This window comes from Patagioenas fasciata, chromosome 3 (assembly GCF_037038585.1).
Source record: "Patagioenas fasciata isolate bPatFas1 chromosome 3, bPatFas1.hap1, whole genome shotgun sequence".
NCBI lineage: Eukaryota > Metazoa > Chordata > Aves > Columbiformes > Columbidae > Patagioenas > Patagioenas fasciata.
The window spans coordinates 72,088,128-72,106,727 of record NC_092522.1 but is presented as its reverse complement, the minus strand read 5'-3'; the positions used below and the strand labels follow the sequence as shown (position 1 = coordinate 72,106,727).

General features: G+C 40.5%; 1 protein-coding gene across 1 annotated transcript; it reads right to left on the bottom strand.

Annotated features, from left to right (window-relative positions):
* Positions 1-609: 609 nt before the first annotated feature.
* SERINC1 (serine incorporator 1) lies at positions 610-16,691 on the bottom strand. Its single transcript, XM_065834049.2, has 10 exons — positions 16,535-16,691; positions 10,908-11,069; positions 9,392-9,585; positions 7,067-7,146; positions 6,734-6,871; positions 5,622-5,791; positions 5,414-5,504; positions 4,116-4,257; positions 3,776-4,006; positions 610-2,246 (listed from the first exon to the last, which is right to left on the bottom strand). Exons 1-10 carry the CDS (start codon positions 16,571-16,573, stop codon positions 2,108-2,110), a joined length of 1,386 nt encoding a protein of 461 aa, XP_065690121.2. The 5' UTR covers positions 16,574-16,691; the 3' UTR covers positions 610-2,107.
* Between the last annotated feature and the right edge of the window lie 1,909 nt (positions 16,692-18,600).

Sequence of the window (18,600 nt, the reverse complement as noted above, 5' to 3'; positions counted from 1 at the left end):
ATTCCTCAGCAGGGCAGGGGAGAGAAAATGCAATGAAAGACTCATGGGTCAAGATAAGGACAGGCACCAGAAGGCCTTGACTCAGCTGTGTCAGCCTCTTGCCTCCCTTACTCCCTTTCTTAAACCTGGGGAATCACCACCCTTGACGTCACTGATAGCGAGCAAGGGAGAAACTAGATTTTAGTAATTTTGTATATACAACAGGCACAGCTGCGTATCTTCCTAACTCACTGACTTAGTTTTTTACAGGGCTCAGGAACTGTTGTATTGAAACTGGTATCTAGGTGTTTTACCCAAATTTAAATATAGGTGCAATATGAAGCAGCAGCTGCTGAAGTGGGAAGGCAGTTACAAGTGCAAAGCATGTTCATGTTTTCAGAGAGATGGGTGCAAAGGGCTCAGAACTGTCAGAAAACTTAGGCAGGGGCTTTATGATCCCCCAAAGAGCCAGGCACTAACAGCCTTACAGTTGTGCTCTGCAGCACTGCCAGCTGTCACTACTCAGATGACAAGTGCTATGAACTGCCCCAACAGAAAAGATGGAAATACAATCCGAAACCATACACTGTTCATGTTTGGCAGTAGTACAAGACATCAAAAGTCACTGGCCATCTTCATCCAAATTTATTCATTAATAAGGTAACAACATATTCCAAATTATTACAAACCTTTACTGATCATTACCATCTGATGTTTGACTGACATGTCAGATCTCTGCAATAACTGTCAGTGTTCAGGTGCAGAATTAAAATAAAAGCTTAGAGAATAATTAGCAACAGGAAGTAACAGTATGAACACCACGGTAACAGATCAGCATGACATCTGCTGAAGGTTCTACAGTCACTCCCAGTCAGGCTGCTCTAGTCTCAAGCTGTAGTGAGTAACAGGTATAAATAATGCAGTTTACCTACTTCAGTTACAAAGCAGCAAGCACAAAAGCATTTAAGATTTCATAACTGCACAGGAACTATACAATATTTTAATAAAACAGATTAATGTCTTACCTCATGCCTAGATACAGACTTCCTAGGCTCAAGTCCATCTCTGGCAATGGACAACAAGCAAAATACTTAATACATTAAAAGATTTCAAAATTTAGAGCCCAAATATGTTAAACACTTCTGTTGAAGCCTCAGTTAATGCAAGTCTCCTTCAGTTACTGTAGTTTCAGTGCTCCTTTTCCTCAATTTATTTTTTAACCACAATACTCAAAAAATTCCTCTGAAGGGCTTACATAGTTTTCACCACTCAGCTCCTTGCAAACTCTGATTGTAGCTTAATCAAGAAAGAAAGTGGCACACAAAACAGCAATAAATTACAGCACAGCTATACCACTTGACCTACTTCTAGAAAAAAATAATAATAATACATAGATGCACATTGTAAACAGGTGTCTTAAAAACATGCTTCTGAGCATCTGGTAGCAGGATGTTTTTCCCCAGACTGTCTGTCCTCCTGTCTGCAATGGACACATCAGACCCAACAGCACCAAGGAGGAGATCAGCTCCTCTGCAGCTTCAGGTGCTAGTTTCCCCATTTAACATCCATGCTCAAGGTCCTGCTGCCCTCAGTGCAGGACAAGGTCAGGCTGTTGGTGCCAAAAGGCTGCAAGATGTCCTGTAAACTCTAACGAGCACAATTTTGCATCTAACACCACTTACTCAAGACATACTTTGGAATCAAGGCAACAGGGATTATCAAAGGCAGCCATTCCTTCGCTTGCAAAGCCTGATCTAATACTGTTTTGTTATCCTCATCAACACTTGCACTCTTTTTTTTTCCTACAACTATTTAATGCAATTGAGGGGAAAACACCTACTTCCAAAAGGTGCTGTTCTTACATCTAATGCTCCCGAAGCACTCAATCTAGGAGTAATCCTACGAAAACCATCATTATAGCAATTGTCACTGAGCTCAGATAGAAAAAGTCATTTAGTGAAATGACAAAAGACATGATTCAAGGTAATCATGCAGAGTAAAGCAGGGCATACTACATGGGTAGCACACGTGTGAGCGCACACGCACACAACTGCACTATTGCCTGGAATACCATTTGTTTCAAAGACACGGGGAAGCTAACACACAGTCTCCCTAGAGAGCAGACAGCTTAGTCAAAGTCACGGTTTGTAAGAACCAGCGGAGCAACCAGAGTCCACACGTACAGCACGATGCCAATCCAGCTGGAAGATATCTTCACCCACACAGACGGCCATTTGCTGGTCATTGTCTCATAGGAAGAATCCGGACTGTGAAAGAAAGAAATGAAAAAAAGATGATTTGCAATTTTTGTATGACATACCTGTGTAATAAGCCACTCTTCAATACTGTTTTCACAGGAGGCCATTTTCACTTTGGCTCCACGCCTCAAAGGACACCTCTACCCTTCTTCCAAACAGTTCATGCCCATCTAACACAGGAACACCATTTGTAAGTTGGTGTCACAGGAAGGCAGAGAGCAACAACAGCCCAAAAAAATATTTAGTAAGAGATGCTGTCAAGAAACAAATATGAGGAATCTCTAAGTAAGGCTATGGAAAGGAACTGGATAGCATTTATAGATACAAATAATGTGTTTTACCTTGCCAAAAGACAACACCTAGAATTAATAATCTTGTGTCATATTGACCCAAGCAGGGCCACAAATCAAATCTGCAGTGGGACTATCTATTAAGAGTTACTTTTGAAGGAAACACCTTTCTAGTGTTGCTATTTTGATACACCCTGTCCTTTAACAATTTATTAAAGACCATAATTTTTATTTTTAAATTCTGAAGAACATCTGCTCAAGTTGATAACATAACTCACACATAAGAGGACTATGTTAGTGTCGAGATTTTTTCACGGAGCAAACCACCTTATTTCCTTCCACCAGACCCTGTCACAGAATGCCTGAGGTCAGAAAAGGCCTCTGAGGGTGATCTTGTTCAACACCCCTGCTCAAGCAGGATCATCTAGAGCCAGCTAAGGAGGATTATGCCTAAATGACTTTTGAGTATCTCCAAAGATGGAGACTTCACAACCTCCCTGGGCAACCTGTGCCAGTGCTCAGTCACCCTTTCAATAAAAAAAGTGTTTCCTGATGTTCAGAGGGAACCCCTCATGTTTCAGTTTGTGCCCACTGCCTCTAGTCCTGTCACTGGGCACCATGAAAAGACCCTGGCCTCCCACTTCTTTGCACCCTCCCTTCAGGTATTTACACAAAGTGATAAGATCCCCCTGAGCCCTCTCTTCCTTGCCTCTCTCAGCGTCTCCTCATAGAACAGATGCTCCAGTCCCTTAATAATCTTTGTGGCCCTTCCCTGGATTCCTTCCAGTCTCTCTTGTACTGGGGGGCCCAAGACCGGACCCAGCACTCCAGGTGTGGCCTCACCAGCACTGAGTAGATGGAAAGGATCGCCTCACTCAACCTGCTGGTTTAACATGTCCTATCTCTCCTTTCTCAAGCTCTCTGTACCAGATATGAACCTAGTGTTTATTTATTTTTACTCGTTATAGAATTCAAGACTCTATGCTGTTCACTTCAGCAGGACATATTTCAGCACTCCAGCAAATCATAAGTATTATCCTAGAAAATATGATAGACGCTTGTGAACAAGGGTGGCTACTGCAATTTTTAAATACAATTCATGTAATATGGATCAAACAGTATCCTTCCCTTGAGAAGTTCCATTCAAGACTCACATTCCTCACAGCAAACAAATTACGCCTCCTGTCCAGCAAAAGTCAGCATGTTCTATGCTCATTATTAGCACAATAGATTATCAAACATAAATACCTGTACCAGTTGGTAAGTGTCATCATGATATACAATGATGCCAGGAAAAGCATGAAATGAAAGAAAGAGTAACTGTAAGTAACTCCATCCCTCTCATTATCTATGGCTCGGTGAACATCATCTCCATCATCAAGGGAGCCATCACTCCTGGGCATTCCATCCTCTATCAGTGTTGATTCATCACTGGTCAGCATCAGCTTGTTGACCTGGCTGTTGTTGGATGTCCGGATGCTGCATTTGACAGGAAAGGACGCAGTACAGTTATCCAAATAAATACAATTTACAATCTAACAATGAGAAGTAATACAAGTTAATAGCAAATTCTTTAAAAGAATCTTACCTTGAATAGAGAACACACAGCAAAAACAAAACCAGTCCTACAATTCCTTGTGCATCCCACCACTGAACTACCTGACCTTGGGTTGGAGTGGTGGTGCTGTTGTAACCAATGATGCTCAGCAAACTTGGGTTACAGCGCCTGTCTGTGGGGGGAAATGACATTAGAACTTAAATAAAACAAGAACTAAATAAAGGTTTAACAGTACATTTCCACACAGAATGCACGGTAATAGAAAGGAACTTTGTGACCATGACAGTCTTGAAGTAAAAGAGCTTTGAATTTAATTTTAGCCTACTGAGTTTCTCTAAAGCAGGCAAATGACAGTATGTGGCATAAAAAAAAAAATCTCTCTTTGAGGAGATAAAGGATTTTAAACTTATATAAGATAAGCATCAACTGCTTTACTGTTACATCTCATATAATTAAAAGCAACAAAATTAAAATGCTTTGCATATTAAGCTCTCAAAATTCTACCATGAGAAAACAAGTCTGACAACCACACAGTCTATAGATGGGGTAGAAGAGTCATCTCAGAGTTGGAAAAGAATGCTACAAAGTCAGCTTCATATTATCAACAGTTCCAAACACACAGCATCCACAGATAACACAGATGAAACAGCTGAAAGTAGCAATCTTATTTCCCCACAATTACTGGAGGAATTAGATATCACTCATATATATGCTGTTACACAGGAGCACAGAAGATTGTCCATAATTAAAAAGGCCAGAAATCAACTCAAAACCACCAAAATAATTCTTTGGCAGTTTATTTTAATCACCAGAGTTTCTGGTTTTATTTTTTATATATACATATATATATTTTTTTGTTTTAATTTTTTTTTTTTCAGAGATGCTCAGCTGTTTTCAGACACAAGAAACATTGAAAACTTTTATTAATACATTTTTTAAAATTCTCACTTAGGAAAAATACAATTGCAGCATCTCAGTGACCAGGTAAGAAACCTGAAACTTGGTAGGGAGATGACCCTTCCACACATCTTGGAAGAGTTGTGATAATCTGAAAAATCTAATCTTCAGAATACTGCAATCCTGCCAGTAATAGTTAGAAATTCTTCCATAAGATAAACATAAGATCAAATGAAAAACACGTTATCTTTGTGAGAACTATTTCTTCAGTATCATTACAGAAAGTTGGGGTGGGGGGAGAGAACACAAACCGAGTCCTGCCTCTAACCTGCATGCATTACAGTACCTCATTCTAATACTGCTTTGCAAAAAGGTGAAGATACAATTTACTGCTGATTACTCAAAAAGCTTTATATTGCTACTATGCTTACCTGGTTCATTGGTCATAGCTGACCAAGTCAAATACATCGTATAAATTGTGATCACAGAAGACTGCAGCAAACCAGATCTTGGCTGAGATTCCTATACGAAGAAGTCAGGAAACAAAGTTAAACACTTAAGAGATCTCAGGCATAATTACAGGTTTCTTGGACTCATAATACAGAAAAAAATAAAAAGGCAACAGAATTAAAACTATACCTGAATCCTCGGCAGAATTGACATTACAGAAGCACCAATACACAGCAGCATATTAACACTGATAAAGGTCTTGTTTTCAGAACAACCTTCCGGGTGAGTGTAATAAACATAAAACAAGACAATGGCTACTAGAGACAGCAGATAATTGACAGCTGTAGCTGACAGCAGAGCTGTAAAAAGAAACAAAAACAGTTAATTAACTGGTTAATGGAGAGTATTAAAATTGAAGTAATACTGCAAGATTATCAGGTTTTAGTTATGGTATACAACTACAGAATTAGAGAGCGGCTAAGCACACTGAAATGTAAAGGAAATAAGTTTCCCTCAATACTCCAAGGTGTTAAAAGAACAAAATAAATGGGTAGCCTGAAGTCATACTTGATTCTCCAGCGCTCTAACAGCAACCAAGAAGAGCAAATATGAAGGAATACAGTCATACTACATACACTTTGGTGAAAATAATAAAAAAAGAAACTGAAGAACTACTTCTCCAACAGAAGGAAAACCAAAATCTTATTTCCAAATTCCTCCTTTTTAAAAACATTAAAGAGTGAACTGGCCATTGCATGAAGACAGGATGTGCTCTCTTTTTAACACCTGAATTATCACATCTGAAATGTTTTATTAAAATCAATATATCATTTATCCAGTGAGATTACTTGTACTCTCCTCCACTATCTCGGCCTTTCACTCAGCATATACCTTTGAAGAATGACCAACTGGCAGACAGAAAGAAAAAACAAGTATTTGAGATGCTTGTGCTCAGCATGAAGCAGAAGCAGGCTAGTGCTAAGATGTAACAAAACCTGTGGCTGAAAAAACAAAAACACACCACTACAACTGCCACTTCCCTGCTACCCTAAACTGATGACCTTCGCCCAGGGATTAGCTCTTATTACTCAAAGGCTGCTGCCCCTCTTCCTGCCCCCTCTTATTTAACTCAACATCAAAAGGACAGCAAAACAACGGAGCTGAACTACATCATCTGAGAAAATGGTACTTCTGCACAAAGTAGCTCTTCTGCACTCTGGTAAAATGGATTACTCAGTGAATAACTCATTTAGCATAATGTACAATGAAATTTAAAACTTGATTGCAGTGCAGTCCTGTACCTGCATACCAGCATCTTGAGTTTCCTTCTTCCATTTTTTCAACCCAAGATTCATTCCAGGAGTGGGCAAAGTCAATAAGCAAGACCAGTTGAATAAGAATAAAGCAGAATGCTCCGGCCATACCTACATAAAACCACACTAAAAAAGAAATAAACCAAAATCAGTTCAGAACCACAGACAATTTACCATCCTGTCTTAATGTCTCTAAACACGGCACAGGGCTATAGTTACACAGCTACGATAAAAAGTATAAGACAACAGCATGCATTTGAATTTTGTATTAAAACCAGTTATGATTATACCACGATACAGTGGAAGGCAATATTCCCTTACCAGTTGTAAATGGTCCCTCTGGTATGAAGAAAGCTCCAATACTAATTGCAAGTGCTGTTGCAAATTTAAAGAACCAGAATCTAAAGAGAAATTTTAAGAAGAGTCAGGCAACTGCCAAAGTCTGATTTAATTCACAAAAACTCAAAAGTACACAAAATGCACATACTTAAAAGTTTGTGAGTTTTTTTGTTTGCTTTTTTTTTTTATTCATTCATTCTTAACGCACTTCTTTTGAAGTAGAATAAAAATCTTATCTTTATTTGCCCAACATTTTTGTTCTCCAGAAAGTTATGCTTAAACTGTGGTAGACAGACACTGAATTTGATGCATTTCCAAGAGGTATCTCACGGATGTATTACAAATGAAGCTAGGGTGGAATATAATTCTCTGTTTGTTTGGGGTTTTTTAAAGAAGGTTTTTAACTAGAGCAGTGAGATTATTGAACTGCCTGCATATCAGAAAAAAATCAGTTAAAAGAATCCCATATAAGCCAAAAGTAATATTTACCTGGAATAACACCTACATTTGCTATGCATTCTGTACGAGCCAGCAACAGTCTTCTGAATGCATTATAGCTGATTTTTTCTGTTATTATTATTACTACTAACATGAGGCAACAAACCATTCTGACTGCTGTCACAAAAACCAAGAAGGTGAACATTGACACTGGACCACATTACTGGGCTTAATTTGCATGCAAGTATGAAATAGTATATATACATGGGAAACCAAATATTCCAGATATTTCAAATCACTGACAGAAAGATTACATTGCAAAGTATTACTAAAGACACATATAATTCCAAAAATCAAAAGCCATGGTATTCATAAAGCTATCTCTAATGCATGCTATTGAAGGAACTAGTTATCACAGAAATGTTGGAAGTAACATTTTGAAATATTTTACCAGTAACTGTTAACAAGTATAATGATTCCTTTTATCCTAGTGCTGACACCAGATTGGCTAAGAAGAGTCAATTGCTATATTACATGAATAGTCCCTAAACTTGTGCTGGAAAGCACAATCCCACATAACAGTATCAAGAAGATCCCAAACACTTACAAAGCGGTTTTACATAAAAAGATTCCACACCATGTAAAAGGCATCTTTTATTGTAAAAAAAAAAAAAACAAAGTGTTGACACAGAATGTACCTGAACCATTTTCTTCCTGCCTGTAACAAGTTATGTTCTCCTGAACAAAGTGGGGCAGGGGGGAAAGGCTGAACTGAGTTACTGCTGCTAATGCATCTTAATACTAGACCCAGCCTCTTTTTCTTCACACCAAAATAAACAAAAGCAATAAACAAAACAATATTCTGCTGAGTTTTAATTATTTTCTTTTCCCCCTACAGAAGTAACATGAAGTTTTTTATCATTTTATGCTAAAAATGTTTAATCTTATCACACTGAATATAAATAAAATTACTTCTTCATTTTTATGGCTTAGCTGCTGATAGTTTCCATCAAATAAAACCACCTTGAAAAAGTAGTAGTTGAAGCACTCACTGTGACCACCAAGACCAGGCACCACAAATGGTTTTATGCTTTTTCATGCCTTGCCCTATTACAAAAATCTCCATCTCTCTGATTCAAGAAGCTGCATCACACTTAGGCTGAGCTCCCAGGAAAACTACCACTTGTGTCAACCTGCAAGTTGAAATCCTACTATAATGTTCCATCTGGTAATCCTAACTATAATGAAATACAAAAGAAAAAATTATTGGGAAGCTCAAAACCACATACATGTCTCGCTCTTCTTTATGCAGAGGAAGACACAGAAGATAGCAGAGGGAGAAAAGATATTCTATATATCTGTGTGTGTGTATATACACATATATGTAACTGTTATCATCCTTGAAATAAAACTGCTCAGCAAGGAGCAAGCCCTTACAAACATCAAAATTAGGAGGAATGTAATTCCTAGAAGACAGATGAGGCTTTTTAAATGTTTTTATTTGCTGAAAACATCTTAGTGGAATACAACTTAGTGCCATTATTCATCTCTGAATTTTGTCATCTTCGGACAAAAGGAGACTCTCTAATCTTAGGAAATCTCCAGACAGATTATGAACTTTAATAATTCAGGCTCTGAAAAGAAACAGTCGTGTATCTTTTCCTCTTATAAAAATTAATCTGCCACATCTAAAAACTAATAACCTTGAATGCCTTCTACTGCAACAACACTCCTCTAGCTAACGTGAAATTGTTTGTTTGTGGAACAGTAAATTTGACAACCAGCATGCTCAGCCACAGGCTTTATTTCACAGTAGCTGTATCTCATCTGCACACACCACCCATCTCAGTTCTCATTTCTATACCTTACCCATTGTGCACCGCTGCCCTTGGGTCGTTGCTGCTCTTCACTTTGATCATCAACAAGGAGAAGAGAAGGAAGAACATGGCCATACCGAAGCACACACGGTACACAGCTTTGTAACCAACAAGTACATCGCAATTCACGTGGCCATGCACACCAGGAATACTTGTTCCCATCCCTCCATCACAAAATCCGGGAATCTGTGATAAATACAAGACACTTCAGTGACTTCTAAAAGGCCTCCTGTGAGTAAATAACTGTTAGCAATTTATTAATATATAACTCATTAATATTGTAACGTTATGCAACTATTAACATCACTAGAAAATATAACACTGAACGGCTGTATTGTTAGTTATAGTCAAACCAGAATATTAAACACATTCAAGGAAAAGTATCCCTTATAGGCAAATTCTATACAAAAACGTATTATTAACAGTGTGGTGTTATTAGTAATTCCAGAACTTCTCAAAGAAAAACAATTTTGACTTGTTGATCTGAATCAGGAGATACATAAAAGATCTATGATTTGGTAAACTTGACACTTCCTACCAGGTTCATGACGTAGCCAGCCTGCTTAGATTACAGAAACAGCCTCTTCCCCAAAAAAGTAACATCATAATCACTAGAACCATCCAACACCTCCTTATGAAACAGCTGAGAATATCCTTTCCAGTCACTACCAGAACATGAAGAACACCTTTCTGAAGTAAAATCATAGTCCAGGAGGCTGTAATTTTCTTTCCTAGGTGACTAACATGGTTCTTACTATAGCACACCGAAATAAACATCTGCAAATGAATCATCTTGGGGGGCAAAAAATCAAATGCATGCCTAACAGATGTTACCATCTGCTAGAAAAAAAAATCAAGACGGCTTAACAACGACTAACAGAACCAAAGCACACACAAACCAAGTTCAGTGAATCTGTAAGCTCTCCTATAACTCAAATTATTACTCTTCTTTTCCATGCACTATCGTGTCTTCATATAAGTAATAAACCGTAAAATCCTATAAGAACTTCCCAATACGCTTAGTGAAAAATATGCTACTGTCATTAGTGAAAAATATTTTTGTTATGCATTTGCAGACTTTAAAATAGAATTTTAACTAGTGCAGCACAATGAAACTAGAAGACATCTTAGACTGTGGTTATTTTTGATTCTTTTATCAGCAGCAATCAAAATTAATCAAGCGCCACAAATACAAGCATCTCAGTAATATATAATTTAAAACTACACAAATATAAATTGTATTTTCTTATTTGATAAAAGATTTTACTCTTTCTGCTCTGAGCTAGTAAAGAAGAGGTGCAGCTTTTTGTCTAAATAGTGGGACAATCACTGCATAGATAAAAAGCACAAGTTGGTTATCTGATCTACAATCAAATTAATGGTGACTGTGAAGCACAGGTGGCAGCACAATTACATATTTCCAAATGAAACCCATGCTTTCAAGATGTTATTTACAATTATCTCCAACATTTGTTCTACCAAATATATTAGCAAAGAAGTAATCTGACCTTCTTCAGCTGCTCTTCCATCCCTGGTATTAGCATCACACAGGCAACGCTCACTCCAAGAAGTAAAAAGAATGCATAAATCAGGCGAGTTATGGTGGAGTTGTTTCCACTGGGGCAGCATCGGCAGAGCAGGCACGGCGCACTTCCACATAAGCATGGTATCTGACAGAGAGACAAAACACAAACCAAATTATCTGAAAAGTTTTGCATTACCAGATTTCAATATTTAATCAGGCTGTGCAGATTATCAGAAGTTATGATGGAAAGTGATTCATCCTACGCATCTCATCACTGGTGTAGACTAAGTCACTGCAACATGTTATAGAGCCCACTAACAATACTGGCAGCACTTCCTAATGTACCACTGTATGGTTAAATTAATGCTAATTCAAAAGTAATCATTTATCCATTCAGAGGAAATAAAGACTGGATTCAGGCTTATTTGCTCTCTTTAATTTTACTTCGTTTCAGCTAAATTAGACACAAGTATTGCTTTTAGATAACAACTACATCCTCCTGTCCACAGCTGCAGAGACTGAACAAGTACATTGCAGAAAAAGAGTGCAACTGGGATCTAGATACACTTTCGAAATCTGGCAGAGCTGGCCACAATCCTCACTGGGGCATAAACATGACTGGAGCACAAGCAATAGGTAAAATAGCCTACAGCTCAAGTTGCAATTTATTGCACATTTAGCAACTACTCATGTATAACATAATTCTCTGCCAGCTGGCAAAATTACTTCATGCAATGTGAAAAGTCAAAAACCGCAAGAACAAAGCAAACACAAAGTACACACATTATCATTCCTGCCAAATATCAGCAGCAAAAGCGGATAGGAATGTTGTACAGCTGCATTATTACGAGGGAAAAAATTGAGACAAAAGTTACCTGTATTAAATTTTTAAACAGAAAATGGTGAGAAGAAGGAAAGAGAATAGATAGTGCTGTAGTGGAATTTAAAATTAAAAACAAACAAACAAACAAACTTTATTCTGTTGCAATTTTCTGCCACTTGCTAAGTGACAAGAAGAGAAAGAAGAGCAAGATTCCACACATAAACATGAGCCAATAGAGGAGAGGTACAATTGAAATGTTTGAGGGTTGGGTTTTTGGTTTTTATTTCCAAATATCTCAGAGAGCAGTCAACAGCTAAGTTTTGGATGCCACATGTTTTTCAGCTAAGGTAAAGTTACTGAGCAAGCAGTGCCCTATCTGAGCTACAAGAGACCACACAGCCGCTAATGAAGACACTGAAGGGCAGTAAAACCAGCTTCTCCCCCAGCACAGGGGCAGGGACTTCTCAGTCATACAAAGAAAGCCACAGGTGTCGATCACCACGTCAAAGACACCCAGTCAGTCACATACGAACATGACTAGTTACATGGCCACATGACCAGTGCATCTCAATCACTCAGTATGACTGGCATGTATCATAAAATTTAGTCATATAACAAACAAAATCACCAGCAGCCTCCTGCTACCAAGAGGGCCCAGGGGCTTGCAGGGAAGAGCAGAGGGACTGACTGACAAACCACTCCAGGCAGCCTCCTGAGAAATCCTCAGATGATCTGTTCTTACAGGTTCAACCAGACACACATACCGGACTCACAAACTGCGTCTTTTAGATAATTTTCTTGTATTCTTTTCATACTTGTGTTCCTTTCCAAGTATAGAGGACCCAGGAATTTCGACTCTGCTATACTACAGAATAATTTTAAAATTAGAAAATTTCACTATTAATCTTTCCTTGCTAAAAAAAGTAAAACTAAGTAAATTCTCATTATAGCTATTTGAGTATGTAAAAGATTTTTTAACTGCCCTTCTCTACCTCCTACTCCACTCAGCATCATTATAGCACAAAGAGTACGAGGGTACTGATTCCAATAGAGGTTTCATCTCAATATAAGATTTTTTTTTTTTTTACAGTGAGAACAATCAGTCACTGGAACAATGTCCCCATTGGTGTGGTAGAGTCCCCATCACTGAAGGTTTTCAAGATGCAACTGGACAAGGTGCTAGCTCATCTCATCTAGGCTCCCTTTCCCACGAAAGGGTGGACCAGACAGTCCTTCAAGGCTGTTCTATGACTGCAAGCAGCTACATTAGAGGCATCTATGCTTAGTAAGCAGGAAACATATAGCAAATACTGGCTTAGGATGTATTAGGATCTTATAGTACTAATGTATTACACTATTTCTTCCCCACATACAAACAACTTTTCTAGTGAAGAATATCTCTATTCTCTGTTAAAAAAAAAAATACTTTCTTGAACTAATTCCATCTACATGAATATTTTAAAAGATATTGTTGAATAAAAGGTTGGATTTGGCAGCGCAGTATACAAGTCTAGGCCCATCTACTGCAGAAAACTTGGTACAAGGACCATCTGGCATAAAGTGACTTCTCTGGAGAACTCCTGTATTAAACTGTTTATTAAATGCCTGAGTAATTGAAGAAGCTTCCTCCTCACTGCACCAAGGACAGGAATGCATGTATCCTGGGTGTTTCTAGAGACATATAAGGCCCACAGTGGCTGAAAAAAGATTACCGTCCCCACCCCCAACAGGAAACAATATGCCCCAAATTTTAGTGTCTGAGCTTCAACATCAACTTTTAAAACATTATGCCCCCAAACAGCTCATTCTTACAAGCTGTGATCATGCACATGACTGTACAAGAGACGCCTATTGATAATTTGCAGAAGCTGGCCACTTCTACAAGGAGTCACATTACAGTCCAAGTCCCTGTTTCTTTTGGTAAGACAGAATAAAATACATAACATTCCAATAAAATAATATTATACTACTGGCAAAAACACTTCTAACATGTAAGAGACTTCAAAAAGAACAGAAAGCAAAGAACATTCCTCCCACAGAACTGAGTCTATCAGCAGAGAAAACAAGGGCAGTTTGTGCCACTTTCTTCCTAAACTCAGAGCTCACCTTCCAAAAAAATACTGCAGTACAAACTATTACACAGATCAAGGCTTGATATTAACTCCCCAGGTGAAGCCCAGCTTAGTCATCGATGCAAATAGTTTTGAGTTTGTCTTCCTCAGGAAGCTCAGTCAACAGTTACTAAGTCATGACTTCATAGACCTATTGCCATCCAGTAACTTTTGGACCTACCAAACAACTTACATTTCTGTATGTTCCATGCACATTACAAGATAAATACTGCAGGACAAAGAAGGAGGGAGAAAATCCCACAAAACCATTGAAAGCCAAGTATCACTGCCCCAATGCACACAGAACAAGTTTTTAATATCAAACATAATCTTCTTACTAGGGTAATGACTACATTAGTATATACAGAATTAAGTATTCGCAAGAACACTGAGCCCCCTGGCTGGGCCTAGTCAGGTCTCAGCTACATCATCCCTACTCATACGCTTAAAGGAACTGTTTCAATCAAGATCTTTGCCTTCACAGAGAATATTAAAGTGAAAGAATCGGCAGCTATTTCAGAGAACAGAGCAATAGAGGAAAGAACCAACAGAGTGAAAACAGCACTGCCTCACCAATCTAGGTCATCAGGATCAGAGACTTTTGATGAGATGATAGTGCTCTTAAGGCATCCCCCCTCCCCTACCCCCCATCTCCGACAGGCTCATCTTTGCTCTTAAAAACACTAAACTGAAACATTGCCTGACCAGTGCACAGCAGGGTAGAGCTACCACCACACAAAAGTTCTAGCACCACACAAAAGTTCTAGCAGAAATAGAGGTGTGAGGCTGAATGCTGAGGTCAGGTACCCAGAGCAGCTCTGCATGGCCCAACACAAGGCCTCATAGAGAAGCTGCACCGCTGAAGCGACACCAGCAGTAGCATTTTCCCAGACAGAAGTGGAGCAGTGATCCCAGCCATAGCACAGTCTGCACTAGGACAAACTCCACTACAGCTGGCTCCTCTGCTACCTCACCCTCTCAGTTTATTTATTTCGAAGCCTTGAATGGTGTGTATACTGACATATCCTTAGAGACCAGTGCAGAATTCTCCTATAGGAACTATTGTTTAGGCTTTAAGTGCTGATTAGCTACGGTTTTATATGTGGAAAGAAAATAAACGCTTTAAAGCCACACGGGAGGGGAGCCCCTGATTTGTTTGGGCACTTCAAAGGAAGGGACGGATGCTCTATGAACACCAGCTAGTTATCAGAAAAGCTGTTTATGCACTTGAAAATCCAGTATATATTAACTCAAGTATTTGGATTGAAACCTATAGTTATAATGTCACTTAGTATTTGACAATAATTAAAAATGTTAACGTTAACTATATTCAGATAGCAATTAAAGCCTAACTGGCTAATCCATTAAGTAGTGTATAAAATGTTAATTAAAGCAAAACAAACACTAACAGTACTTTCTTAGCAGGGTGTTATCAGTGGTCTAGGTGCTTATTTACAGGCAATCTGCCCGGAAGCTTAGCTCATACAGATCTATCACTTTGATGATAATTTCAAAGAATGTGCACGGGAGGTTACGGAGTTAAGTATCATCTCTCTAATTAAATACATGGGGAACCAAAGTTCATATATATTGATAGCACAAGACAGAGCAGTTTGGATCAATATACGGTTTTGTTAGATCATTAAATTGTGTCTGTTTGAACTCCTGTTTAAATACACATAATTCTGTTTAATCCAAGTATGGCATAATATTTTTAGTACGGAAAATTCAGGTCTTCACAACCCAACTGACATTTTTAACTCAAATATCTGAAGAGTCACGATCCATCTGACTGTGTCTATTTGCACTGGAACTAGATTTGGAAAGACATATCACTTAAAGATAAGACAGCAATGCCTCAACTGCAAAGAGGACTACCATGCAGGATCTCTACCGACTTCTATGTTTTTATGCACAGTACTAACAGTTTTAAAACCACTTCAAAGTACGTTTTCCCGTTAAGGAAAATCCGCTGTCGATGCTCAGCATGGGGCTGACACATCACCACGGACCACTGTGCAGTGAGAAAACGATCCCTCGGTAAGACAAAGATGCTACAGGGGGTGGGTGGAGCTGCTCAAGACAAAGCCGTAAGAAAGAGGAATTAAATACGATCACTAGGACCAAGGCAACACGAGAGTTTTGCTCTTCCCGAAAAGAAACGCCGAACTTCCTAAGCGTTTAATGAGATCTTGAGTCCTTTACAAATTTGGGGAGGGGGAATTTTAGCTGACACAGTAACGCCTCCCGCACAGTAAGGCAGATTCAGCAGCAACCAGCAGCGCGACAGGCCGCCCTAAGTTAGCACGAAGCCGCCCATGGCCCCAACGAAACGGCTTCAGCAGACCCCTGGGGAGCCCCCCGAGACACCCGAAATGGGAGACCTGGGTGGGGGCGCGGCCCAGGGCCCGCGTCCTCCAGCCTGCCGGGTGAAGAGCCCGGCCCCGAAGCAGCGGGGGCGGCGGCGGCCGCTCAGGGTGCAGAGAACCCGGGAGGGTGCGGGTGGGGAGGCAGCGCCACAGACACTCCTGGGAGACAAAGCTCCGGGGCGGGGGAAGCGGGGATTGGGAGGACGTGCGAGGCCCGGAAAGGGGTGGCGGGACACCGGCCGCAGGCTCCGGGCCTGCGACGGACAAGGAGGGGTAGGGAAGCACCACCCGACTGCCCCCGCCTTACCCAGCTCGCCATGGAGCAGAGGCCCAGGACGCCGCCCATGGTCCGCGGCGAGATCCAGCGCCGGCTCCTCAAAGATAGAAGCGCCGCGGCCCCGAGTTGTTTACCGCTCCGAACGGCGCTTCCGGGTGCTGTGACGGCATCGCACGTCACTTCCGGCGGGAGGGAGGCAGGCGGCGGTCTGCGCTGGAGCCGCCTTTGATTGTGGGTCTGGGACCGGTCGCTGCTGGGCCGAGTTGTCCCTGCCCTTGTGACTGGGGAAGGCGCCGGCCTGCGGGGCGTACCGCTGCAGGTGGCGGCTGGCCCTCGGCCTCGCTGGTCAGACCCCTGCAGGGCCGCCGGCAGCCGCTGTCATGGCGGCTGCTGTGCTGTGGCTGCCTGCGTCGCCGTCGCGTTTCGGTCAGCTCCCCTGATGTGTTAGAAGGATATAAAGTGGTTAAGAGTTGGCCTGCGCTTCTTCATCGCCTTCATTGCCCTTAGAAGGGGTGTGGTAGAGTTTCTCCACGCCCTCTACTCTGCCCTAGTGAGACCGCACCTGGAATATTGTGTCCAGTTCTGGGCCCCTCAGTTCCAGAAGGACAGGGAACTGCTGGAGAGAGTCCAGCGCAGAGCAACAAAGATGATTAAGGGAGTGGAGCATTTCCCTTATGAGGAAAGGCTGAGGGACCTGCGTCTTTTTAGCTTGGAGGAGACTGAGGGGTGACCTCATTAATGTCTATAAATATGTAAAGGGTGAGTGCCATGAGGATGGAGCCAGGCTCTTCTCGGTGACAACCAATGGTAAGACAAGGGGCAATGGATGCAGACTGGAACACAGGAGGTTCCACTTAAATATGAGAAGAAACTTCTTCGCAGTAAGGGTGACAGAGCACTGGAACGGGCTGCCTAGGGGGATTGTGGAGTCTCCTTCTCTGGAGACATTCAAAACCTGCCTGGATGTCTTCCTGTGTAACCTCATCTGGGTGTTCCTGCTCCGGCAGGGGGATTGGAATAGATGATCTTTTGAGGTCCCTTCCAGTCCCTAACATTCTGTGGCTGCTGCGCTGTGGCTGATAGTGGCACCATTGCATTTTGGTCAGCTCCCCTGATGTGTTAGAAGGATATAAAGTGCTTAAGAGTTGGCCTGTGCTTCTTCATTGCCTTCCCAGGCGTACCTAGAGCAGGGAGTGCCGGAGAGGGTGAAGATGTTGCCTGGAGCTATAGGCTGGCTGCCCTACAACAGCCAGTGATGCTCACAGAATTGCCCAACGCTTTCCAAAAACAGCTAATGGGCTGAAGCTGGGTGGCTGTAGCCTCCTTACCTGAGCACTACTAAATGGGACGCTTCATCCCATAAAACCCGTATAAAACCATATAAATATTTCACTGCATCCAATCTCATTAGGCCCCACCTTTCTTGCAAGTACTGGTAAGAGTCTTGAGCCTGCAGGACCTTCTGGCTGTCGTGGTGGTGCTATGTAGAAGATTAACATGGTCCAAAAAAGAAGAAGTCAAAAGAAGAAAATGGTCCAAAAAGAAAAACTATTCCTCAAAAATCTTCAGAAAACAATCACACAATCAAGGAACAGGAAAAGTACATTTTAATAATCTAGATATAATAATACCAAGGATACTGTCTCAGCTGAAAAAATACAAGTTTCATTTGTCAAATGTGTTTTAATATTCAAAAGTAGGCACTTAACAAGGATAAAAAGCAAACTGATTTTTTAAGTATGAGGCAGAACATTTTGTATGGAATAAACAATATCTAACTTAATTTTACAAATTAAGAAACATTTTTGACTCCCACAAGTTTCTCTTATAGTACTACATACTGAGTTACTGATCAGGCTGGACCTATCTACAAATGTTGCTAAATCTATCATTTATAATTTTTTAAAGGCAATCCTGTTTTTCAAATTCAACATGAAAAAGCTATGAAGGAACTTTTGTGCCCTGAAGGTTTAAGGCTGTGATTGTTGTCCAGTGATGAAAAAAAAGGAAGGAGAATAATTAACAAAATGGTTATAGCTATTAATTTAAAAGGCAGGTACACAGAATTAGTGGATATTGAATGCTGAACTGAAATA

What these genes read in the sequence shown, in the direction of transcription:
- SERINC1 (XM_065834049.2), bottom strand. Translation starts at nt 16,573, where the DNA reads ATGGGCGGCGTCCTGGGCCTCTGCTCCATGGCGAGCTGG. An exon ending in AGGGCAGCGGTGCACAATGG is followed by an intron (nt 7,147 to 9,391) that starts GTAAGGTATAGA and finishes ATTTCTCTTTAG; the next exon opens with ATTCTGGTTCTTTAAATTTG. An exon ending in CTGTGTGTTCTCTATTCAAG is followed by an intron (nt 4,007 to 4,115) that starts GTAAGATTCTTT and finishes TGTCAAATGCAG; the next exon opens with CATCCGGACATCCAACAACA.